Source organism: Pristis pectinata, chromosome 33 (genome assembly GCF_009764475.1).
Source record: "Pristis pectinata isolate sPriPec2 chromosome 33, sPriPec2.1.pri, whole genome shotgun sequence".
In the NCBI taxonomy this organism is placed as follows: domain Eukaryota; kingdom Metazoa; phylum Chordata; class Chondrichthyes; order Rhinopristiformes; family Pristidae; genus Pristis; species Pristis pectinata.
This window is the reverse complement of record NC_067437.1, coordinates 17125967-17152549: the sequence shown is the minus strand read 5'-3', so window position 1 is coordinate 17152549 and position 26583 is coordinate 17125967. Positions and strand designations below refer to the sequence as shown.

Sequence of the window (26583 nt, the reverse complement as noted above, 5' to 3'; positions counted from 1 at the left end):
CACTCGGGGAACTCATCCTCCAAACTATTTACGGAATGTTTATTTACCCAGTCTCACTGAAGGTTAATGTCTCCCATCGCTATTACCTTCATTACATATTATTCTAATTTTTTAGTTAATGTTTTCAACAAGTTGTTGCTGCTGTTGGGGACTGTAAAGCGTGTTTTGTTTCTTATTCTCTCTCTGTCGAGTCTGTGTCCTATCTTTTTGAGCCAAGACTGTTCCTCACTACTGTTATGTTACACTTTATTCTGAAGGTTACATCCCCCTCCTTCCTACTTTATTTGTCCTTTCCAAATGCCAGACAATATGGAATATTTAACAAATTTGGTCAAGCATCTCTCAATCTCTCAAGCATCTATAAGATTAAACCCATTTATCACTATTGATACTATCGTCAGGATGAAATATTAATTCAAGGCTTTGTGCTCTAAAGTAAATGTAAAAGATCCCATAACTCAATTTCAGGGGAATTGCCCCAGATATCCTGGACAACATTAATCCCTCCCTCTATTTCTAAAACAGCAGAATTATTCTTCTGATGTTTGTGGAAGCTTGCTATGCACAAAATGCCAGTTGTATTTTATCCATTACATCAGTAGCTACACCTAATAAGATCTTCATTGGCTGTAAATGAAAGGAGATGCATAGATTATTTTTGCATATTTCTTGTTGAAAGATTGGAATGCACCGTGACTACATCTGAGAGATTTTCCAAGTACCCGGTTCCCATAGAAAATCATCGTTGACACCTATGAGACACTTAATTAGATTGCGGATAATAACAGTAAACTCCTGATTTTAGGAGACATTGAATTTACAGGAGACGCAGTGACATTGAACCTGAGAACTTCACTGGAGCAGGCCTATGTGAATAACCAGCATGAGCTGGTGCTGTTTAATGTTACACTGGTGACTGTGTGAAGAGGAGCCTCCAAGAGTTTTACAGTAATTGTCAAAGAAACAACTGTCATTGTTCATTAACTCTCCAATAGAAGCTTCAGCACTATTTTTGCTGTTTGTTTAGGAGGCGTGACTGAGCAAACTACACCAGTGCCGAAACCCCGAGATCGGCCCCAATCCCTTACTGAACGGTGCACTCCTGAGGGCAGGTATGTTAACCAGGGCCTTTAGCTCTACAGGTTTATAAAAAAGTAGAATTGTTGAAGCGAACACGACTTTGTGGCCTTGGGTAGAGTGCTAACAGGGTGCATGTGGCTGGGGCAAGGGAGGGCTAGTCTGCAGTTGGTGGCATTTCTGTGGGGGATGCGATTGGGATAGGAGGGGTGGTCCGTTGATGTTTGTGCATTATACGTGGGGACCAACTATACACAGGGTTTTATGGGACACAAGGTCCCTGTCTTGGACAGGTATATGAAGAGGCCTGCAATGGGCAAAGTGGTGCAGAGTAAGGTGCACCTGCTGTCAGCAGGGTTTCTGCAGAACACGGGTATATGGGAGGTACAGGATGTCTGCAACCAGCAGTGTGCCTGCCTTAGCAGAATCTCTGTAAGGTGTCATTTGGGTTCCAGCTATCCTTTAATATGATGCTCTGTGTAAGCTGTAATTTTATCTTTAGATGGCCACTGCATTACCTTCCTCAGTGACATGATGCTTTTGCTCAATCAGCTGAAACCATTCAATAGAGGCGCTCATATAGCTGCTTGCTCAGGGCACCGCTGCTCTTTCTCAGATCGTCTGAGTCTTTCTGGATGAGACTCTGCTGTTGATTCCTGCCTCAATATTCAGCTGCTGTTTGGTACCTTCTTGAACATAAGCCAAGACTGTGTGTCGACAGACTGCTAGACAGAAGCAAAGGTAGAATCATAAAAAAAATTTAATGGCATAGAATGGAGGCCCTTTGGCCCATCATGACCGTGATGGAAAAAAAGAGTTACTTAAATTAGTCCCATTCTCCAGCAATGAGCTGGTGGCCCTGCGGGTCACAGCTCTTCAACTATACATCCATGCACATCTAAGATGTTATAAGGGTTTCTCCTTCTACCCTTTCACACTCACACCCCCTCTAATCCTTCTGCCAATGACTTTGAATCTGTGTCCTAGTTTTTGGTGTGTCTGCTAAAGCAAACAGCTCCTTTCTGTTTATTCACATAATTTTATACATTCCAGCTGAGTTCTCCTTTGGTTTCCTCCGTTCCAAAGGAAACAACCCCAGGTTAACCAAACTTTCCTCACAGCTACAATTTTCCAGTCCTGTCAACGTTGTTGTAAATCTCCTCTGCACTCTCTCTAGTGCAATCACATCTTCCCTGTAATGTAGAGACAAGAACCGTACTCAAGCTGTGGTCTAACTTGTATAGTGGCAGCACAACCTCACCGCTCTTGCATCCTGTGAAATGTTTCGACAGCTTTGAAGGCTACCACAGCTCCAGATGATGACCTTTTTTCCTACAGCATGAAAGTGAGAAGTATTGAAGCATCATCCAAAAAGTCACTGCAGCTTGTGTTGTAGGACTATTACTTTATGTAACCCTGGACCTTAGAGCAGCCATTCCGCTGGATAACACTTGCTCTGGAACACTTGAGTTTCAGACAGATCAGAGGCTGTCTTTCACTGCATTGCTGGTTCTCCTGCACCAGTTGATATTTGTCCCAGTGTGTTCCTGGGAACAGCCCATAGAGCAGTGTCTGGTGTTTGGGTTGAACCTCAGCAAATACTTCTGCATTGCTTCCTAGACCTTCCTGGCAAAGACAGATCCTAGAAGGAGATGGGCAACAGTCTCACATCCACTATGGTTGACACAAGGGCAGCTTGCAGTTTGGCTAATATTCTGATCATACATAAGATCTGATAGGGAGAGTCATCCTCCCCATCAACCATGTAGGTGTTAGTGTTTGTGTGAAAGCTTTGAGACTTTGACAGTCTGCTTGGGGAACCACCTCACAGGACCATCCATATCAAAGACAGGCACGTAGATTAAACATGGACAGCCAGGTTTCACTCTTTCTCTTGCGGGACAGGAAGAGAGCCTTTGCACCCAGCAGTGACAAGCGTATCTCCTTACCCTTAAAGGACTTCAGAATCCTTAAGCAGCTCTCCACTTTCCCAAAAGGTTACGTTGATGTCCCTACTGTGAAGGAAATCTGGAGTGTAAAAAAAATCTCCAGTCTGAAGCTGCATGCCCCAAGCAGCACTTTTCACTGAAGATTCCTCGCTCTCACTGTGCTGCAGTTCCAGCAGACCTCAAACAAACACGGATGGTGTTCTGCACACCGTACTCACATGCAATGACTCACATTGCTACGGCAGATTAATATTAGAATCTTTCCCTGCCCCCTTAATAGCTCTTGATAAAACTATCCAACTCTTGGCAAATCACAGCCACCTCTTGGTGAACTGAGGCCATGTCATTAACTTTCTCAATTACAAGTGCACAATAATAACCAGATTACCATTAAACGCGTACTGACTAACCACCACAAACTTCAGCTAGGCTGTCAAATACACCCTTATAGAAACCGCATTGCAAGTCTGTCTCTGTAGCCATACTGAGCATGTCTGATGGCCCCTTGCACCAACTTTCCTTTACTGGTCAAGTTAATGTATCTGTCATTTCCTAGTCCTATTTGAATATTTGTTTATTAGCCTCCCTACAGTTCCGAGGAATAATCCCTGATCCCAGAACGTTGTTAATCTTTCAATTTCTTCACTAAATTTTGAGATGAAAAGAAATCTCTAAATGCCGAGAGGTAACAGATGCAGAACTGAAGGATGAGATCTAGGTCAGGACTAATCAGTCTTGCCTTTGAGGTGTTGACTGGCCCATGATTTTGTAAAATTACGATGCTTATATTCTATTTTTTTCAGTTATGTAATTATATTCATCTGAATTCATGGGTCCTTTCCAGTAATCCTTTCAATAACATTTGCTTCATAAATATTCAGAGCCCAGGACTGTTGTGTGCATCCCCGCTCACTATCTGGAGCGCACAGCGGTTTGAGACTTGTGCCTGAAATGCCACCCTGTGTTGGCAAATGCTTACTGCAGTAGCACCTTTGCTGCCATTGTGACTCTACATCTGTCAGACTTTGGAACTACTGGCCTGGATTTTGATGATACAGGTCTGTTGCCTTGATCTGCTGGTGCTTTCCCCATTCCCCTGTGTTTCTCTCTTCTCCCCCCTCCCATCAGGCAGAAGGTACAAAAGCCTGAAAGCACATACCACCAGGCTCAAGGACAGCTTCTATCCCGCTGTTGAATGGTCCCCTAGTACAACAGATGGACTCTGGACCTCACAATCTATTTCATTATGACCTTGCACCTTATTGCCTGCCTTGCACTGCACTTTCTCTGTAACTGTAACTTCTGCATTCTGTTATTGTTTTTCCTTGTGCTACCTCAATGCACTGATGTGATGAAATGATCTGTATGGAAGGCATGCAAAACAAAGTTTTTCACTGTAGCTTAGAACATGTGACAATAATAAACCAATTTACCAATTTATCTCCAGTTTTGAGGTCCTGTCTAGCAGCACGGTAACAGACTATGTAATAGAGTGACGTGGATTGATTACAACAAGCACTGCCAATGAAGCTCTTCTACAAAGTCCAAACTCCAGCATTGCCAATTGTAAAAGTTTACCAATGTTTCTGGAACATCTGAAAACCATTAAAAAATGAAATAAAAAACATAAACTACTGAAATCACTTCTAAACAGTTCAGTGTTAAACAAAGCGCAAATATTTTTTTTACATGTTGCCTTTCGTCCTTGAGATCCAAGAAAGCATTCCCCAGCCCAAAGCCTGGAACCTCAGCAGGATTCTGCTTCACTGCTGAACTCCATGAGGTGCAGCCAGGAAATGGTGAAACTGCTGGCACCTTACAGCAATTCCCAGCCATGATTTTCAGTGTCCAAATATTTAATGTTCCAGTTCGAACCCTGTAGAATGTTTGAGTAGTGGCCTTTCAGAGAGCAAAAAATATTTTGAGAAGGAAAGTGAACTTCCTTTGATTCTTTTCCTAACATTGTCAATCAACTAATCTCTTTCTGAGGCAGTCTCTCAGGTTTGAGGATGACTTGCTGCCACTCCAGTTCTGTGGGTACTTGGGTGGCTGATGAGGTCAATATGGAATCTTCAAGAGTCTGCCACAGGTGGGGCAGGGAGGTGCTTGTCCGTGTCAGAGGTGGTCTGCTTCTTTGGATGTTTTCACTGGGCTTCTGCGTGCTCCAAGTATGGGACTAGGTTCTTAGTGTCATCCCAGGTGCTCCATCTCCAATTTAAGCAGCCAAGAGCCAGGGACTCCCATGGATCAGTGAGGATGCTACATTTTTTCAAAGAGGCTTTGAGATTGTTTCATTATTTCTCCTGGTAATTCCTTGCCATGATGGAGTTTGGAATGGAGTGCCTGCTTTGGGATTCTGTTGTCGGGCATACAGGTGATAGGGCCCACCAACTGGAGCAATAGCCATGCTGGTCAGGGGGAGGATATGGACATCTGTTCACTCATCTCACCAGTGGAGAATCCCTGCCACACACACCATGTGAGCCCGGGCTGAAGTTGTTCATCCAGCCTTGGGCAGTTTTGCGCAGCCAACCGAAACCCTCTCTCTGGGGATTCAACCAGTTGTTTCAAATGGATGACAAAAGTTTCCTGAGGTTTTATTTTAGGCTGGAGCACTGAGGGAGGGGAGCGCAACGGGGGCCATGTGAAGGGGTTGACGTGGGGAGAAGGAGCATTGGGGTAGGAAACGGGGGGGAGGTGTTGAGGAAAAAGGGAGGGAGAGGTGCCTGCTGGAGGAGGAAGGACAGGATCCATCACGTAGGGTGAGTGGAGGCTGAAGGAGAGGAGATTCACAGAATTGCATGTCAAGGGGACCCAGGAGAGGGTGGGTGAGGAGGAGGCAGAGCAAGGCCTCATTCCCTAACCCACAATGTGATTTTGTGTAAACTGGAGGTGTTAGTGCACACGTCTGCCAAAGCCAATCATCTCTGCTTGCTCAGTGACCTTAATAGCCATTATGCTATCAGAGGAAGATGCTGTCATCAGAAAAATCTTGCTGCCTTTCCCGCTGGTTCTCCCTTGTATAATATAAAATAAAAACAGAACGTGCTGGAAATACTTGGAAGGTGAGGCCTCATCTGTGGCAAGAGAAACACAGCCGACTTGTCAGGTCAGGGACCCTTTGTCAGAATTGGGAAGAAGTGTTAAGCTGCGGGTGTCTCCAATATGGTAAAACGTGGAATGACCATGGAGAAGAGCTGTAAACAAGGTTTTCTGGTCAATAAGTGAATGGGAGCAGTTATAGAGTGAGAACGTAGACAAAAGGATGTAGGAGTTGTGATATGCAGAGCAGGATAATGTGCCCGGCAGAGCAGGCTGGGCGTGTCCTCCACTCCGAGGGAAAATAAAGAAAAATAAGAAAAGCAAAATGAGCTGAGCCAATTATCACAGACGGATGACTGGGACTGACAGAAGTCAAGTTACCACAAGTTGGAGAATTCAGCACTAAGTCCAGAATGCTGCAACTGCCCAGACAGAAGATGAATTGCTGTTCCTCCAGCTTGTGTTGGGCCTCATTGTAAGGAGGCTGCCACAGACCAATAGTTCAGAGTGGAATGCACTACTAAAGTGGCAGGCAACGGCAAGCTCCTGCTCACTCCTGCAGACTGAACACAGCTGCTTTGCAAAGCAATCGCCCAATCTGTGTTTGGTTCCTCCAATGTAGAGGAGCCCCCACTGTGAACGCGGAACACAGTACATTCGATTGGAAGAAGGGCAAGTGAATCGCTGCCTCACCTGGAAAGACCTTGGCTCCCTGGACGATGGAAAGGGAAGAGGTGAAAGGACAAATGTTGTATCACCTGCAGTTGCATGGGAAAGTGCAGTAAGAAGGTTGATAGTTGGTGAGAACAAGTCAGTGGACAAGGGAGTCAACTAGAGAATGGTCCCTGTGAATCCTGAGCTGGGAGGGGAAGGGAAGATGTCTGCTGGTGGAATCCTGTTAAAGGTGGCAGAAGTTGCAGAGAATGATCTGTTGAATGAGGAGGCTGGTAGAGTGGAAAGTGAAGACCAGGGGAACTCTTATCCTTGTTTTGCCTCGGAGGAGAGGGGATGAGAACGGGCTTAGGAAATGGATGAGATGCAGTCAAGGGCTTTATTAGCCATGGCCAGAGGGGTAGCCAAAGTTCCAGAAGGAGGAAGACCTTTCAGAGGCACCTGTACGGAAAGTCTCATCATCGGACCAAATATGACACAGATGGAGAAACTGCAAGAATGAAAGAGACTCCTTAGAGGAGACAGAGTGGGACAAAGAGCAGTTGAGATCGCTGTGGAAGTCAGTAGGCTTGCAATGTCATATCCTGAGATGGAGAGACAGAGATCCAGGAAAGGAAGGCAGGAGTCAGAGATTGACCTTGTGAAGTTGAGAGCAGAGTGGAAAGTGGCTGCAAGAGTAATAAAAATGTTGAGTTCTGCATAAGTACAGCAATAAGCACTAATGCAGTCATAGGTGTGCCGGAAACAGTTGAGAGAGTGGGCCCAGGTAGGACTGAAACTGTCCACACATCCCTCAAAAATACAGGCAGAGCTTGAGCTCGTGCGAGTGCCCATAGCTGCACCTTTGAACGACGCCTCCTTGAACTCCACTCACTCTATCCCGAGCAATGTGAGCACTAGTTTAGCCAGGCAAACGAGTGTGTTGGTGGAGGGGAACTGGTTGGGCCTCTACTCAAGGAAGAAGTGGAAGGCCCTCAGACCATCCAGGGGTGTAAAGGAATTGTACGTCCATGGGAATGATGAGCCTGTTGGGACCGGGGAGTTTGGAAACAAAGTGGTGGAAAGCGTCAGGGGTGTCACAGATATAAGCGGGAAGGGACTGGGCGAGAGGAGAAAGGATGGAATCACGATAGGAAGAAATAAAGTTTGGTGAGGCAAGAATGGGCTGAAATAATGGGCTTGTCAGGATAGTCCCATTTGTAGATTTTGAGCAGGAGATGGGGTGGGCTGTGTGGTGCTGGGATACTATAAGGCTGGAAGCTGTGGAGGGAAGATCTCCTGAGGAAATAATGTCCATGGTTCTCCCTGTCACTTTGCTGCCTTCCCCCCCGGTACTCCCTGAATGGCTCCATGTCTTTAACGCTGTGCAGGTTCTGAGGACAGGCTAAGATTGAGCTCGCTCATAAGGGATAGTGAAGTTGCAATTCCTTTGGAACTATTGTTAGTTCAAACATTTGTATTCTTGAGGACCCATGTTCTTGGTTTCTGATTGACTATTTATCTTGCAAACTTATTTTAAAACTATTATGACAATACAAACACAAAAATAGCTTTAATGTGACATGTTCCTCAACCAGAATCGAGAACTAAATCCATGGAGCTATTGTTATTTCATGAAACATAAACCATTATTAAATGTGTTACTACATGTCTTGAAAAGAATCTTACGCAACTTGAAGTGCAGGTATGATGTATGGTGTCATACTGCACTAATACTAGTGTTTACAGACAGACATTGGAACTGTATGCAGTGGTTATTTCAGTTTGGGTACTTCTCTCTTGTACATGAGGTCACAAGGCACGTCCTGATCCTGTCATTTCTCATATCTTGCACTCGCAATTATTAAAGTTAAGTTTCTTGAATAATGTGCCTCCTGAAAGGAAATGAGATCAGTTTAAAAGGAGGTACTGTTGTCCTGGTTCCTGATGCATTATTTTATTCAAACAGGAAAGGAGACAACAAGCCTAAAGACCCTCCTTGGCTTTCGTTGGTGAATTCTGAGCCAAAAAAGAGGCCTGCTCCACCCCGGCCTGGAACGCGGCCCAATCCGAGCAACGCTCAGCGGGAGACGGGAGAGGCTCTCTCTTTAAACCCCTTCGAAGTGGATGATGAGGAAACAAATGACACATCAGAGAAAATACCCAGTGTAGCGTCAACTGAGACTATTCTCAAAGCAAATCACCCATGGTATGGCATTCAGGCAGCTAACAGCCCAAGGAGCAAAAAGCGGCCAGCACCCCCAGCACCAAACGCATCGCCGTCAGGTGAGCCTATTCACTATCTGCTGGCTGGTAAAGCTGACTTACTGGAATATATTTGAGAGAAAATCTGTTTCTAGAAGATAAATATTATTTCCCTGATTATTTGAGGTTGGGTCACTTGCAGAGATGTATTTAGTGGTATTTACTGACTGATGAACGATTATTTATTGTGTATGTGATATTTGAAGAATATCCCAATAAGCTGCCATTATTTTGACGATAAAATGACCATGCATTTCCCTTTGAACTAGTTGGCTCTGTATTTTCTTAGCATCGAACACTGTTGGGGTGGGGAGTGGTGGTACTACAGTTAGTGGAAGATATTCGGACACAAGTATCCCTACCAAGTTGCAACTGTTCCACAATTGAGCAGCGGGATAATAAAAGCAAAATGTTTCAAATACTGGAAGTCAAATTTTAAAAAAACAGGAAATGCTGGAACTACTCAACAGATCTACTAGCGTTTGTGGCGAGAAAGTTACATCATGTCAGCAACTTTTCACCAAAACTAGGAAAAGTTGAGATAAAATAGGTTTAAAGTGACTACAGACCCCGAGAGAGAGAGAGAGAGAGAGAAAGAACAAACAAAATGAGTTCTCTACAACATAGTGCACAAACAAATGGTGTAAGAGGGAGTGCTTTAGATTTGTGGGGCTTTGGAACGGATTCAAGGCGCGATGGGACTTCCACAGTTCAGACAGATTGCACCCCAACCGCTCTTGGGAAGATTCACCAGTGCTGTTGGGTGAGGTTTAAATTAATTTGGCTGGGGTTTGAGCACTAAGTTACCATTAAAAAAAATAGAAAAAGAAGTGCAGAAAGGATTGGAAGAGATAAATAACACTGGAACGACTAAATTAAGAGTAAAGAAAGTCTGTGGTTTACAGTACATGTGCACAAGCACAGACATGTGAAACAAAGCTGCTGTAGCCTAATTACCCACTTGGGATTATCCTACAGACTACCAACTGGTGGAAACGGTATTGAGCAAATTTACAGAAGTATACAAAAGCCGATAATGCGGGAATGCAGTTATCTGATCAGAAATGGATAGCGATCACAAGTGGCAAAGATGAGTTTTTGATGACTGTTCAGGAAAACTTTCTTGATCAGTGCATTTCTGGCTCAACAAGAAAGGTAGCATTGCTGGGCTTGACTTTAGGAAATGAGCCGGGCCAACTGGAGCAGCTTTCATGGGAACATCTAGGAAATAGTTGTAAATTTGGAATGCCGATGGGAAAGGATATATACCATTCCAAGGTAAAAATAGTCCATTGGAGAAGAGCCACTTTCAGTGGGATGATCTAGTCTAAGTAAATTAGAATCAAAGCTTGGCAGGGAAAACTGTCGTTGGACCTTTTGAAGTATAACTGCCTTGAGCATGTTCCCCTTAGTGGCAAAAGTTTGAGAACTTAAAGCCAGAGCTCCCTGAATGACCAGTCCAGATGAAGGAAAGGCTGTGGATGTTGTCTATGAAGGAAAGGCTGTGGATGTTGTCTACATGGACTTTAGTAAGGCCTTTGACAAGGTCCCACATGGGAGGTTAGTTCAGAAGGTTCAGACACTAGGTATCCATGGAGAGGTTGTAAACTGGATTCGAAATTGGCTGTGTGGGAGAAGACAGAGTGGTAGTGGACGATTGTTTCTCAGACTGGAGGCCTGTGACTAGTGGTGTGCCTCGGGGATCTCTGCTGGGGCCATTGTTGTTTGTTGTCTCTATCAATGATCTAGATGATAATGTAGTAAATTGGATCAGCAAGTTTGCTGATGACACTAAGATTGGAGGCGTTGTGGACAACGAGGAAGGCTTTTAAAGCTTGCAGAGGGATCTGAACCAAATGGAAGAATGGGCCAGAAAATGGCAGATGGAATTTAATGCAGACAAGTGTGAGGTGTTGCATTTTGGAAGGAAAAATCAAGGTAGGATATACACAGTAAATGGTAGGGCACTGAGGAGTGCGGAGGAACAAAGGGATCTGGGAGTTCAGATACATAATTCCCTGAAAGTGCCGTCGCAGGTAGACAGGGTTGTAAAGAAGGCTTTTGGCATCCTGGCATTCATAAATCAAAGTATGAGTACAGGAGTTGGGATGTTATGGTGAGGTTGTATAAGACATTGGTGAGGCCAAATTTGGAGTATTGCGTGCAGTTCTGGTCACCTAACTATAGGAAGGATATCAGTAAGATTGAAAGAGTGCAGAGGAGATTTACTAGAATGTTGCCGGGTCATCAGGAGTTGAGTTACAGGGAAAGATTGAACAGGTTAGGACTATTTCTTTGGAGCGCAGAAGAATGAGGGGAGATTTGATAGAGGTTTGCAAAATTATGAGGGGTATAGACAGAGTTAATGCGAATAGGCTCTTTCCACCTAGATTAGGAGAGATAAGTACAAGAGGACATGGCTTTAGGGTGAAAGGGGAAACGTTTGGAGGAACATTAAGGGGAACTTCTTCACTCAAAGAGTGGTGGGAGTATGGAACAGGCTGCCATCTGATGTAGTAAATGCAGGCTCACTCTTGAGTTTTAAGAATAAATTGGATGGATACGTGGGCGGGAGAGGTCTGGAGGGTTATGGACTGGGTGCAGGTAAATGGGACTAGCGGGATAACGTTTTGGCACAGACTAGAAGGACCGAATGGCCTGTTTTTCTGTGCTGTAGTGTTCTATGGAAGGGTCTCAACCTGAACTGTTGACTGTCCAATTCCTTCCACAGATGCTGCCTGACCCAATGAGTTCCTCCAGCATCTTGCATCTTGCTTGTTGCTAATGAAGTTGGTACTTTTCCTGAAAATCACATCAGTAATATCCTCATGCTATAAATCAGATTCTGGGGATTTCACTACTTGGTTTTAAACATTGAATCTAGTTAGTTTCATTCCTTCAGTTAACTTTAGTTTTCCTTTTACCTGTGGTATTTTATACTCATCCTTGGAAAGCATTTCCCATAATCTGATAATAGCAAGATCTTGGATAAGTAGACTTTTAGAGTTATGGAAGTTTCATGACATTGAAGATTGGCAATTGGCCCATCATGTCTGCTGGTCAAGAAGAGCAACCAGGCTACTGCCACCTTCCACGTCCCCTGCAAGTCACAGCTCTTCAAGTGCACGTCCAAGTAGTTTTGTGGACTTTACAGTCCAATATCAGATACAGGTTGTATGATTCTTGTGTCAAACGAGAGTGCAATTGAATGAATGATACTGAGAGCTGTTTTCCATATAACTTTCTAAATCAAGCACCCCAGGGGCAGTGGGCAGAGCTCAGAGATTAAAGTGGGCAGACAATGCATTGATTAATTGACATTACTGCTTACCCCAGACTTGATAATATTACAACAAAATTGGAGTTAATGAACCCTTAAGGCAAAACCTCTTTCTCCAAACTAATTGACTTATAAGATAAAGAAGCTCATCTCTCTTAAATAACTGGACTCCAGTCTCCATTTTGAAATTTGTTTGGCAGTGACAGCTTCCATTAAGGCAACCGTTTCCAGTCATGTATTGGAAATGTTGGTGATCTAATGGGTAAATGTGAGGTGTGGTGTAGAGTTAGGATTTCAGCTTTTCAACATTGATATCAATGATTAGATGAAGGACTTGAAAGTTGTGAATCCAAGTTTGTAGATTTCACAATGTTAACTGAGAATCTAAGAGAACTTGCCTAAATGACTAGTGGGAATTGTCCTTTACCTTACGGAGGACAAAATGCGAAGGGAAAGGAGCTTCAGATCTCCCGGATCAAATCCCATCTGGAATACGGCACCCATTTTTGTGCATTATTATGCAGAAAGGATAGACAGTAATGCAGCTCGAGCATGTCAGAATGTGCGCAGGTATTGTATCAAGCTGCACCATTATTTAAAACACTAGATCTCTTGCTGGCTAAATTTTTGTAACTTGGAGTTTTTCAGGTCGTCCCTGAAGATTGTGTTTGGGTTTATTTCATCCTTGGGTATCATGCACGTAATAGGATTTTTTCTTTTACACACTGTTAAGTATTTTAAAACTAATGGTTCCAGCTTTCCCCACAGAGGCTCTCCATAACTTGTTAAATGGTACAGCATTGTGCATCTGGGATTACATAGAGCAGGAAAGCTAATTATTATTTCTGACTGAATTACATTTGAATACTTTAACAGCAGAATGTGTTTATTAGTTGGATAAATGGAAGTAGCATTTATCTCCCTTTGGTATCTTTCATTTCATTCCTGAGCATCAAAGACAAATTGAGTTATCAATCTCTTTCAGCCCTTCGCTCGGTCCAGTCTCCAGCCCCCAAAACAAGCCCATCCCCGTCCCTTAGCATGGAAAGTGTTACAGGGGATTCTGCAAAGTCTACTCCGGAACTGCACAGAAGATTTGAAGATAGTCCTGCTCTGGCTGCCAGGAGCCCAGAGGTGGCAGGCGAGAGCCCAATAGTAGCTGGTGGGGGTCCAGAGGTGGCCAGTGAGAGTCCAGCATCGACTGGTGGGAGCCCAGAATTGGCTAGCAGAAGCCCAACAGGTGCCAGCAGGATTCCAGACGTGACCTGTGAGAACCCAGAGGTGGCCAATGAGAGCCCAGCATTGACTGGTGGGAGCACGGAGGTGGCTAGCGGGGACACGGAGATGGCTAGCAGGGGCACGGAGGTGGCTAGTGGGAGCCCAGCAATTAAAGAGACCACCACGGCATCCAGTGAAGGTCCAGCACCGTCCAGCTATCACAGACCTCCACCAAAGCCTCCATCGGCCCATAGCCCTGTACCGTCACTTCATCCGTCCCCTGAATCAAACAGAGCAAATGCTGCCTGCACTGACCCTCAGTCAAAGGTAGGTGTGGAGGGTGTTGCACAACTGAATGTACAATAAATGAAAATGTTCAGCTGATCTGAGAGCCAGAGGGGATTTATGAAGGGTTGGTCACGCATGATGAATCTCTTTTCTTTTTTTGGGAGAGATGACTGAAGCTGAGTGGGCAGAGGAATGTCAATGAGTGTTGAAAATGTTGGCTAAATCCTAAGTAAAAGACTTGGTGGACAGTACCAGTGCTGAAGGCAAAATTATTGAACTGTCAGAAATCTATGTGCCAGGAGGCATTTGGGGTAGTGAGCAGGATGTGACTCGTGCTGAGAGGATCTATGTTGTGGCTTCAGCTAATCACCATTTATTAATGCTTTAGTGGATGTAAATTAAGTTGTATCCAAGTTTGTTAAGGGTATAAAGATCAATGGCATTGACAGAAGTTTAAATTAGAAGGTATTACTAGATGAAGCAAGTGGGTAAACCTGTAGGAAGTGGATTTCGGTAATCCTGAGCTCAAATTCAAACCACATCACTGTCTCTGAAACCTCCTCTATTCCACCTCCACACTCTGCATCTCCCAGTTCTGCATGGCCTCTACTCATCAGCTGCTGAAACTTCTCTCCATTCCTTTGCTACATCCACAATTGACTGTTCTAACGTGTTCCTGGCCAGCCTTATCACATCCTTATGGTCAGTTAATACTGTGCCTGAACCTTAATTAGTACCAGATTGTACTTATCCATCACCCACACATTTGCTGACCATGGCTCCTGTCAGTTATCAGAGGCACGTTCTTTATTCAGAGTGAAATGTTTTGCTGTCTCAGCATTGATTCTGCGAAGTGAGATCAATCTAAAAGTTTGTTTTTAGCCAGTGTGGACAGAATAGTCTTGTGAAATTTCTATGATTCATGGGTTGCTGCTCACCAGTCCCAAGATCGTGCTTTCATCCTGTGCCTGCCTCCAAACCGAGCCACTCCAGATTTGGTGAGCAGCCTGATGGAAATTGTTTTCTGGTTAAATGACTCAGGAGGCCAGATGCTTGAACGTCATCCCACTCCAAGCCTGTGTATTTAAACTTGTTCTTAGTATCACGACACTGTTCCCTGTGCTAACTTTGTATGTGGCTTCTATATGTGCAGTTGAACAAATGAAGGTGTTAGTTAGAACCCTTGTGATAAGCATATACTACTTATTGTTCAGAAGAAAGTGGATCGCTCTATATCGAGTTTCTTTCCAACCATTCCTTGATTCTCAGTGTGGCTTTCCTGGTGCTGACTGGAAGTAGCAAGTTTGCTTTGTGTGGTTCACTTTGGAATGTGTCAGAACATTGGAATGATGAGTGATCTTAGCTGGTTTATGAGGCGAAATTCTATTGAAGCTAATGATAAGCATCCAATGCACAGCTGGAAGTATCTCGCCCACACGTTCCCACTAACTTTGATTAGGAAATTAAATTCTTTTCTTCGCAGTCATCTTGCAAAGAAAATCCATTTGATAGAAAATCCTCTCCTGCTGGAGGAGCTGCCCCACTCAGACCACGGAGAGGGCCAAAGCCAGCACGTCCACCAGCACCCGGCCATGGATTCCCACTGATTAAACGCAAGGTAGGTACAAATCAGGAGTTTCAGCATGATGCCAATAAAACCTTCCCTTTTATATGTTTCCCCAATAAAACCTACACCTCTAATACAGGAACTTCCTCGTGCTTGTGAGATTTTATCTGTGCTAGTCCAGTGTCACATTCCTGCGGTGGTTTGTGGGAGGTGCGTAACACTGATAAATGTTACAGTAATGCAGCGCATTAAAACTGTATTTGTTTTCTCTTGCTTTGTTCTTCACTGAATCCCTGTCACTAGTTGTCCAGGCCAGGCTGAGCACAGGGTCATCACCGCTGCCTAATTAAATGTTGTCCTCGTAGCTCCAGGTCAGAAGGGTTAAAGTCACAATACAGAAACTGGAACAAAGTAATCTAGATATACTTGCACACGTCAGCCCATGTACCGACCTGATTCCCGAATCTGAGAGAAGAAGGCAGCACAGTTAGTAAAGCCACTGCCTCAGCACCAGTGACCCAGGTTCAATCCTGATCTCAGATCCTGTCTGTGTAGAGATTGCACATTCTCCCTGTGACCACTTGGGTTTCCCGTTCCCTCCCACATCCCAAAGACGTGGGTTGGTATTGTCCACTGTAGGTAGTCCCAAGTGTGTGGGTGAGTGGCAGAATGGAATAGGATTAGTGCAAATGGGTCCTTGATGCTCAACGTAGATTCAGTGGGTGGAAGGGCTTGTTCTTGTGCCTGATGCCTCTGCATTTCTTTTTCATTAGTCATAAATGGCATCTGCTTATCCTAATATTGTTCCCCCTATTGCTGCACTATCCAGGCACAAGAAACAGTCTCTCCACATCATCTTACTTTCTCTCAGATTCTGAGAGAAGATTCTGAGAGAAAGTAAAAGATGTTGAGAGAGGAAAGGAAAGCTCTTGTTTCAATGAGCTTTCCTTTTTTTCTAAACTCCCAGGAATCAACTTGATGAATCTACATGATACCACCTCCAGCTGAGGAAAGACCAAAACTGCACGTGCTACTCAAAAAGTAGTTCGTACAATTACAAGAATAAGGAATGCATCTTTATTATATTGCAAGAACACTTTGTTTTCCTAATTCCTATGCAGCTGTAAGGTGTCCTTTAACACTGACATTGGGGAGGTGGTGCAGCCTTCTGAACTTCTCTTGGCATTGCAGCAGGAATCACCATCAACCCTCACAACAGCCATGATTCGTTTAATTTCTCTGCGTGAATTTCCTTGTGGGCCGTGATGCAACGGTCGAATTACCCATCGCCTGTTCTCATTCGTACAGGTATCAAAACTACTGGGTGAGGCTGAGGTCCCAGTGTCTTCCTGATTCGGAGTGACACCCTCCTGGGCCTGATTATTGACAAAATCTGAACTGCTAGCTAGCCCAAGGGGTGTGACTCCTTCCTGATTCAAAGTGTACAGCCTACACTTTCTGTTACATCCACATTGTAATGTCTCCAGATCAGCAATTGGAAGCCAAGATTTAAGCTGCAGATAATTACTGGAGAAGGGGTTGATTGATTGCCTTCAACTCCCATGTGATCCAGTTAGAAAACCCCACTTGCCTGGCCATTATAATCAAAGAATGTTTAAGTTATTTGATTTCATTTGATACTTAATTTACTTTAATTGGTTTATCTGGTGTATTTGATAAAATGGGTACAATTTCAGTGGTTTAGACCATAATACAGGAGGAGGACATCATGTCTCTAGCTCCTGGAAAGGCAGTCTCTTCCCCACAACCCTTTCCCCATAACCCTGCAAATTATTCCCCTCAAGTGCATATCCAATTCCCCTTTGAAGGCCATTGCCCAATCATGGCTATTGCCTACACCAAGTTTTCTTGACATCCTCTTTGCATCTATTGTCCATAATTTTAAGCCTGTGAGCCCTGATCCTTGAGCTATTGGTTAATGGGAACTACCCCCTCTGAACCAGTCATGATCTTATCCATCACCATCAAATCTCCTCCCAACCTTTGCTCCAAGGGGGTCAAGCTTACAGATGAGAGAAAATAGTAATACTCATCAACCTATCGCCCAATATTCTTAGATCTGCAGTCTCGGCCCTGCTGTCTCCTGCTTCCTCTCAAGCAACTCCTTTTTCTGCTCTGTGTTGTCAGTTCTTGCTCATCTCCTCCTCTTTAGAAGCTCTTCCTTTATCTCTAGCAGCCACACATGAGCATTGGCTGATTGGCGGGAAACAGTGGGAATAAAGGGATCCCATTCTGGTTGGCTGCCGGTTACCAGTGGTGTTCTGCAGGGGTCCATGTTGGGGCTGCTTTTTCCGTTGTATATCAGTGATTTGGATTATGGAATTAAATGGCTTTGCGGCTAAGTTTGCCGATGATACAAAGATAGGTGGAGGGGCAGGTAGTGTTGAGGAAATGGAGAGTCTGCAGAGAGACTTGGATAGACTAGGAGAATGGGCAAAGAAGTGGCAAATGAAATACAATGTTGGAAAGTGTATGGTCATGCACTTTGGTAGAAGTAGTAAACAGGCGGACTATTATTTAAATAGGGAGAAAATTGAAAATTTAGAGATGCAAAGGGACTTGGGAGTCCTCGTGCAGGATACCCTAAAAGTTAACCTCCAGGTTGAGTCAGTGGTGAAGAAGGTGAATGCAATGTTGGCATTCATTTCTCAACAAATAGAATATGAGAGCAGGGATGTGATGTTGAGGCTCTGTAAGGCATTGGTAAGACCTCACTTGCAGTACTGTGTGCAGTTTTGGGCTCCTTATTTAAGAAAGGATGTGCTGACGTTGGCGAGGGTTCAGAGAAGATGCACTAGAATGACTCCAGGAATGAGAGGGTTAACATATGAGGAACGTTTGACAGCTCTTGGGCTGTACTCCTTGGAGTTCAGAAGAATAAGGGGGAACCTCATAGAAACATTTCGAATGTTAAAAGGCCTGGACAGAGTAGATGTGGCAAAGTTGTTTCCCATGGTAGGGGAGTCTAGTACAAGAGGGCACGACTTCAGGATTGAAGAGCGCCCATGTGTGTATCAACTGTTGTCACAGTCACTGATAGGATTTGTTTTTTAGTTGATCAGTGGGTAGGAGAAGCAGGACAATTGATATTAATTTTACCTTCTCAGAATGAAGCTATGATCAAACTTTTCAGTAAATTCAAGACAATTGAGATTGAGTAATGTGAACCTATATTCTCTAGTCTCTTGTATGGAACTTGAAAGGGATTCACACTTCCCATGCCCTACCCTAGATCTAATCTGTCAATTTCCCTGATCTTCTGTGGTCACCAGCTTGTGATTTTTTTAGGTGCATGCGAATCAATACATTCCGGAGGAGAGTATCCAAGGAGAGTTGGAACAACTGGAGCAGCAGCTGGATGAACTGGAACTCCGTGGAGTTGCTCTGGAGGAAAAACTACGCAACTGTGAAAATGGTGAGTTGAGCGAGCACTCACCAAACTAGGAAAGTGGGCAAGAGGACTTGTATTTATTTGTACCTTTAAGGATATTAGAGAGCCTGTTAGAACTAGCCACTGTTGAAATTGGTTTCTTTCAGGGAAGACTGTGCATGACAAGCTCCCTCGGCCAGCAATGTGATGCTTTATCTGACTTTAATTGAGGGATTGATATTGGACAGGTAGTGGGGATATCTCCCCTGCTGCCCTATGACGTTGTAGCCTGGGCAAGCTGACGGGGCCTCAGTTTAACATCTGCAAATAACGGTCCAGTGTTCATTCAGTCAGCACTGAAGTGACAGCCTACATTTGTGTGTTCAAATCCCTGGGCTGGGACTTGAATGGAGAACATTCTGGTTCAGAAGTAAGAAACTAAGTTATGGCTGACACCAACAGTAGCGGCTCCAGATTAACCCCCAGATTAACTGGTTCCCACCCTTTTCAACTGGCTGGCACCACGTGTGCATGCTTCAGTGTTTGCTAAAACTTTCTCACATGGAATCCTTTTCAATTAATTTCTGGGAGTCACTTGAAGAACATTCATAGTCACTTCTGCGAAATGGGAATCCGGTTTATTGAAAATGAATTACACAGGAGAAATTTATACTGCCTCAGATTAGTTATCAGCTGAAATACTCAGCCACTTCTCTCCCGAATAACAAACTCTAAGAACTGATCTCAGACTAATAGACCAAGTTTATTTCCTTATTTATCACTCCTAACTTTAAATAATGGAGTGACAGTTTTCAAAACCATGAGGAGATTTTGTAAGCTGTGTATTTCTAAGGTATGACCAGAACATACTTCAGTTCCTCGAAAACGGACTGGTAGCCATTGGTTTCTGGAGATTGAACTATATGAAACCTCTGTTGTTACACCACAAGGATTTCTTTTCAACTTGGACTATAGTTGTTTCCTCCATGTCTTTAACTTTTTAGTGTTTTGTTTCAAGAGCCACATCACCTGGGACTCTGTAAAGGGCAAACTGTCAGACCCGTCACTACCCCTCTTTTGCCACATCCGTTCATCCCATGCATGGGTCCTTCCCGCCATGTCTCTCCCAGCAGCCTTCTCTGTCCCACAGCTCCTAACTTTGCCGTTATACCCACTACCCCTTTCCACACAGCCCTGTACCCGGTGAAGCCCTGGACTCAGTGCAGCCACTGTACACCCCCATATTCTGCTGCAGCCCAGCCCACTTCCCCTCTGCCTGGGCCCCGTTTATGGAGCTTGAGGAAGTGGGCATGGGACTGATACTGGGGAGGGAGTGGGGCTTGTCGCAATGCCTGTCAGCATGCATTTTATGTTTTCATCTCCAGACGATGATGAAGATGATCTTCTGGTCGACTGGTTCAAACTGATCCATGAGAAGCACTTGCTGGTTCGCCGTGAATCAGAGCTCGTCTACACGTAAGTTATGTGTGCCTCACAATGTGGTGACCAAAACCTTCATCCCAACAGGGCTTCTTTCTGAACATTTCCTCCTTCTATTCTCCCACCTGGGCTTTGCACTACCTCCCCTCTCCCCTCCCTCTTCCAGGCCCCATCACTCTCCTGTCCCTCCCCTCCATTCCCACCAATGTTTTCCCCCACTGCACTCATTCTCCCCACCCTCATTCTTTCCCTCAGATTACTGAGCAATTTGGTGATTTGTTATTTGATGAGCTGTTGGTGTTACAAGCAAAAATTGCTGAGCCCCCTTCTCACTCACTGACATCCATAGTAACCTGATTCCCATCTTTATGCCCAGCTTTAAACAGCAAAACCTGGAGGAGCGGCAGGCAGATGTGGAGTATGAATTGCGCTGTCTTCTGAATAAACCAGGTCAGTGTCTGCTGCGTGCTTGAACCCAGAACTCCCCACTACAGTCCCAGCTGCCCTAGGCTGATCACTGCTGTAACTGTCTCTGCAGAGAAAGATTGGACAGATGAGGATCGTGCACGGGAGGCAGAATTGATGCAGGAGCTGATTACGGTCATTGAACAAAGGAACGCCATCATCAACAGCTTGGATGAAGACCGACAGCGGTAATCTGTAGAATGAATGAGGTTTTGGGGGTGACAGGTTGTGGGTGAGGGATGCAGCATGGTGGAGTACAAACTCCTCGTGTATGGGGTACCCACACAGAATAATGGGCTAATGGCCCATCGTGCCTGCGGACAAAGGACAGTGGGATATGGGACGTTCCTGTCAGCAGGACAGGAGACGACAGAGGTGTGTAAGATTATGAGAGGGATAGACAGAGTGGACAGCCACCACCTTTTCCCTAGGATGGTAATGGTCAATACCAGAGGACATCCATTTAAAGTGATTGGAGGAAAGTTTAGGAGAGATGTTGGAGGTAGGTTTTTTTCTTACACAGAATGGTGGGTGCCTGGAACGCGCTGCTGGGGCTGGTGGTAGAGGCTGATACAACAGGGACATTTAAAAGACTCTTGGATAGGCACACGGATGTAAGAAAAATGGAGGGTTATGGGCTGTGCAGGAGGGAAGGGTTGGATTGATCGTGGGGTAGGTTTATATAGGTCGTCACAACATCGTGGGCCGAAGGGCCCGTACTGTTCTATGTGATGGAACACACCAGTGGAGTATAATCCTCCTGTGGGATTGGGGCATAGGGTAGTGAGTGCCTTTATCTGTCTGTATATGATGGGCACAAGGTAGAAGGTACAAACATCTTGTGGGTAACACCTTTCTGGGGTGGATGGGCACTGTATTCTGGGGTACATTACTGTCCAGAGATAGGCACAGAAGACCAGTTTCTGTCTGGATGATACAGGTCGAGGATTGTTGGTTACAGACACTTGGTCTGTTTGTGATGGAATAGAATCATGCATATATTCCTGTCTCTATGTGACAGGCAGAGAATAGTGGAGTACAACCTTCCTGGGGATAATGGGCACGGCATAGTGGGGCACAGGCTCCCTGTGGATCACAGGCCAGGATAGTGCAGTAGTCTTCCCATTAGATGAAAGGCTCAGGGTATTTGCAAGTGACACACACAGGACAGTTAAGTATAAAGTTCCTGCGGGGGATGGGACAGAATAGTGGGGCACAGACGTGTTGTGGGGGACAGGCAGAGGATCGTGAGGTACATTTTCAGACAAGTAGCTCCAAGAGGGAAATGGAAGGTAAATGCTCACATCACTGTCTTACAGAGAGGAAGAGGAGGATAAGTTGCTGGAAACAATGATTAAAAACAAAGGTAAGATTATTTGCATTTAATGTAAAGAAGGGGTGATTTCTTTAAACATTGCAGTTTATTTAAACACTGCACTGTATCTATCCTTTTGCTCCTTTTCCTCTAAGCACATCAGCAGAATACTTGGCTGAATGGTTTGTCTGAAGTTTGGAGAAGACCCTGTGTGGGGAGTGGACCTCCTGAAATTGCCAGATCCTTTCTTGATATGCACATCCTGGGTCATTTTATATCATCAGGTCTCTTGACATTGACTCATGTTCTCTCCCCCCCCCCCCCCCCCTCTTGGTGGTGGGGGGGGTGGATCTGTACAGGTGGTAATGATGAAAGTGGAAGCATAGAAGTGAGGTACCAGAAACGAGGTTTACCTTTGATTTTAGCATTGAGTATATGCCCGTGGAAATGTATCAGCCTGCTCCAAGCCCCTACAGACTAAGGTCATGGGTACCGGCATACGTCAGCGCTGTGTGCAAGCCGATCTGCCTTGATGTGGCAAAGTCTTTTTTTTTGCTTAAGATGACGTGTAGTTTGTTCAGACGATTCGGTCCTGGGGGCAATCCCATCAATCCCATCCCCCTGTACCCCTGCAAATTATTCTCTCACACCTGCCCACCAATTCCTCTTTGATTCTTTTTGCCATAGCTTTCACCAAGGAATAATTTACAGTAACCATTAAGCTACCAGCGAGTCTGTGGGAGGAAACCAGAGCAGCTGGAGGAAATGCACACAGTCACGGGGCGAACATACAAGCTCCACACAGACAGCACCCAAGGTCAGGATCAAATTAGGGTCCCCGAAGCTGATTGCACCACCATGATATGATTTTATTGTTCTCATCCTTGTTCAGTTCCTTCCTTAACCTTGACCTCTCTACTTCTGTCGTCTTGCCCAGCCCTACAACTGCTCCAAAGTCTTCCAATTCCACCTCCTACACATACCCAATTCCATCACTTTACCATCAGTGGCTGCGGCCTCGGCCTTTATCTCTATAGGATTCACTCTCTAAACCTTGCTTCAAATTATAATTTAAAACCAAGCTTTTAGTTATTTTGCCTAATATCTCCTGTGGTTTAGCTTCCTGTGAAGCTCCCCGTGATGTTTGTCTATGTGAAGTTGTTCTATATAAATGCAGATTTCTCTTTTCTTCTGCGCTGCTGCTCCTGAGGCGTGTCTGCATTACATGTCTGGGTCCCAACTCTGGTCCATAAGTTAAAAGTTCTCTCTGGGGGCCCTGTCCCCGTCTCTGTGTCTCAGGCACTAAAAACTCTTCTGGATGCACTTTAAACATTGCATTGCATCTAATCGTTTCACAATAAGGTGATTCTAGTTAATATTGGGGAGGTTGAAATTGGCTGCTGCTGTAACCCTATCCCCCCTGCAGCTCTGTGATTTTCCTGCATTTCGGTCCCTCTGTCTTCTGCTGACCGTTGGGAGGCCTGTAGTATCATCCCAGCCAAGTGATCACTGCTTTCATTATTCTAAGTTCTACCATGTGGCCACATCTGAAGAGCCTCGATCAATCATGCAATATCCCTCTCCACCCCCACCCCCTGCCTTTTACATCCCCCTCTGTCATGCCTGAAACTTCTATACAGGCCCCCCTGCCCACCCCAGCTCACAAACGCCCAACTTGTATACAGCCCGTACATCCAAGCAAGCGTTTGGGAGACTAGCAGGGTGGAGTTGCCGGCTGCTGCGGGGCTGGCACCGTGACCGCATTTTCAACTTGCAAACTATTCGGGTTACAAACAGTTCACAGGAATGGAACCCTGCCCTAACCTGAGGACAACCTGTACTCTGGAATGTTGAGTTGCCTCTCTTTGGAATTCCAAACTTAATCACTATCTCAGTATAAGGAGTTGACTGAGATAAGCAGATTATTTTTCCCTACTTAAAATATTGTAAATCTTTGAATTTCCCTTCCCCAGAGGGTTGAGGATGGTCTATTGAATATTTTTGATCCCTGTCAATAGATTCTTCGATACTAATGGAATTGAGAAAGATGGAAATAGTGCCAGAAGCTGGAGCTGTGGAAGATCTGCTACACTGATTGTGGAGCAGGCTTGAAGAGCCAAATAGGTGATTTTGTGTTATCAATTGGTCCAACTTCCAGCAGCATCACATCCCTGTAGGTGAGCTCAGGCTCAGCTGTCTCTGTAGGCTTATAGGTTCCAAGTCAGGATCTGATCCCCAAACAGGCTAGAGCTCCAGGGCTTGTTGCCCCTATAGACCATGGCCCTAATCTGTCCCTCCCTCAGGCTCCAGGCCCCCATGTGTGCTGTCTCAGGTTCTGTCCTCAGCAGACTCTGCCTCCTGTGGATCCAGGCTTTGTCCCTCATGCAGGCCTCTGCGTGTGAAGGCCGCAGGCCCTGCGACGCTGCGGGCTCTTTGCCACCTTCAGAAATATGATCTCTAATCATCGGTGTTTTTCTTTAAAAATAGATTTCCACAAAGATCCAAACAGCGAAATGAAAAAAAAGGCAAAATTCAAACCAAGCAAGATGCTGAAGTTTCTTAGCAACAAACCAGAGGGGAAGTCTAAAAATGCCAAGGAGAAGAACTTGTGACGGAATAAGTGCAGCAATGAAGGGGGATCTGCAGGTGTGGTTGGCACAGCTGGTCATGTTGGGAGCAGCTCTACAGTGTCTGGTGATTGGTTCATAGGAGTCTCGTACTTGATATTAGGCAGCTCCTTCCTGTGCTTATTATATGTCCTTGTATGTGCAATAGAAACCACTACAGTCGTGTTATTTGTCTAATCTTATTGGTGACACAGTCCGTTACTTGGCTGAAGTTCTCTCCTTTCCACCGTGTGGTTTTCTGCAAAGTTTCACAGCTGTAGAGTTGAATGCTCGCGTTAGACTGGCTCAGGGCTTGTTTTAGGTCACGCCTGGATGTCACCCAGTGCTCTGGAGCAGAGTTTCTATTTCCTGTGTGGAGATCGGCCCATTTCCTGCTGCATTCTGCTGCTGTTCACCACAGTGCGTGAAGACTTGGTGACCCAGGAATGATTCAGAATTCTGCACGCTGTGGAGGCTTATTTTGTGAGACATTTTATGCCATTAATCTGTCATCAAACATAACTGAAACCTTTGCAAAGAGACTAGCACTATCCTAAGATGCAATATTGCACCAGTGATTCAAAAGATAGATTATAATAGTTCCTTCACAGTATTGAGAACAGAACCTGCTGACACAGTAGCATGGTATGTGGAGTACAATGTGCAGGCATGGTGTGCTGGGCACTGTGTGGGAGTGTGATGTACTGCTATTTGCTTCTTACAAATAACCTAGAGGCACTGTTTCGAGTGAACCTATGTACAGAGTGCTTCTGAATAGAAGACTGGGCTCCCACTCTTTGTCTATCAGCAATTCTCCAGTGAATCTCTATGCAGCAAGAAGCTAAAAACTTTCAGTCTGTGAAATTCTTCCAGCTAGGACTTGCAAGAGTAAGATTAGTTTGATTTCAGTCATCTAAATACCCTTATTTCTGTGCTACAAGTAATGCATTCAACTCTGTCCTGAAGGATGGTAAAAGCAGTGATGAACAGGGGGATTCCTGTGCCGCTGTGTGACATTGGGACAGATTTTTAAAACTGGTAGAAAATGTGTGTACGTGTTTAAGAGTATGCATAAATTGTGTGCTCTCATGCATATTTCTTGAGTGTATACACATCACACAGATCCAGCTTCAGAGACCAACTAATACAAATATGCTTTCAAACATAGTGAAGGTCATAGTGAAGCTATTTCTATTAATATTGTACTTTAATGACCAGTGGTGTCTCGGCGTGCATTGTGCTGTTAATATTTTTCAGCAGGGTCATTTACACAAGCTTCAAACTAAAATTTAGTCATCTCCATTTGAGTGAATCTCTGGACAATCTGAGTACACCTTGGCCATGCTCAGCGTATGTTATAGTATGTTGCATTGCCAGGCAATAGGCCCTTGTTAGGAGCTGTTCCTAATTCAGCAAGGCAAGGGGATTTACCAATCTGACCCATGTACTTGCAGTACTATCTTATGAAAGGTCACAAGGGTAAATGTGTTCCAGCAAGAAACAACTTCAGTTTGGATTTCTTGCATGATTCAAACTTTTTCAGGGACTTTTAGATTTGTTTTTGAAACTTAATCCATCAGTAGATTCGACAAGGACAACACACTGTATACTCTCTATTGATCTAAATACTGGACTGACACTTGGTATCTGCACTCTCACCCCGATTAACATAGTGTGTTGAAGTTTTGTCAGCTCTCAGCAATAATTGTATCTCTACTTAACATACAGGAACAGCTGCCAAAAAGCCTTAATCCAATTTATTGTCAAATCTTCAGTTTAAAGTCTTTTTCATACTTCTTGTAACTGGGGTATTGGTGCCATGTCTTTGTATTAGTCATTCAATTATGGTATTGCTTTCATAAGTTCATTCAGATCATTTTTGCTGATCCAAATCTTTGACTTTTACTTTATCTTACCTATTTGTATATAATATTTATTGAAACACACAAGAACTGTTCTGAAGCTATATTATTCTGCTAACAAAATTGATAAAATTGGGTCTATTAAAATGGAAAGATGTCCAAATGTG

At 44.5% G+C, this 26583-nt stretch overlaps 1 protein-coding gene across 1 annotated transcript in view; it reads left to right on the top strand.

The window, feature by feature from the left end:
* The window catches only part of micall1a (MICAL-like 1a), a 72437-nt gene extending 45854 nt beyond the window's left edge, over positions 1-26583 (top strand). Inside the window, exons 7-16 of the mRNA XM_052043030.1 lie at positions 1028-1112; positions 8689-9005; positions 13250-13809; positions 15254-15388; positions 18647-18773; positions 20114-20204; positions 20545-20618; positions 20707-20821; positions 21953-21999; positions 24436-26583. Of these exons, the coding sequence (XP_051898990.1) occupies positions 1028-1112; positions 8689-9005; positions 13250-13809; positions 15254-15388; positions 18647-18773; positions 20114-20204; positions 20545-20618; positions 20707-20821; positions 21953-21999; positions 24436-24560 (1676 nt within the window). The 3' untranslated portion in view covers positions 24561-26583. The remainder of the gene's footprint in view (positions 1-1027; positions 1113-8688; positions 9006-13249; positions 13810-15253; positions 15389-18646; positions 18774-20113; positions 20205-20544; positions 20619-20706; positions 20822-21952; positions 22000-24435) is intronic.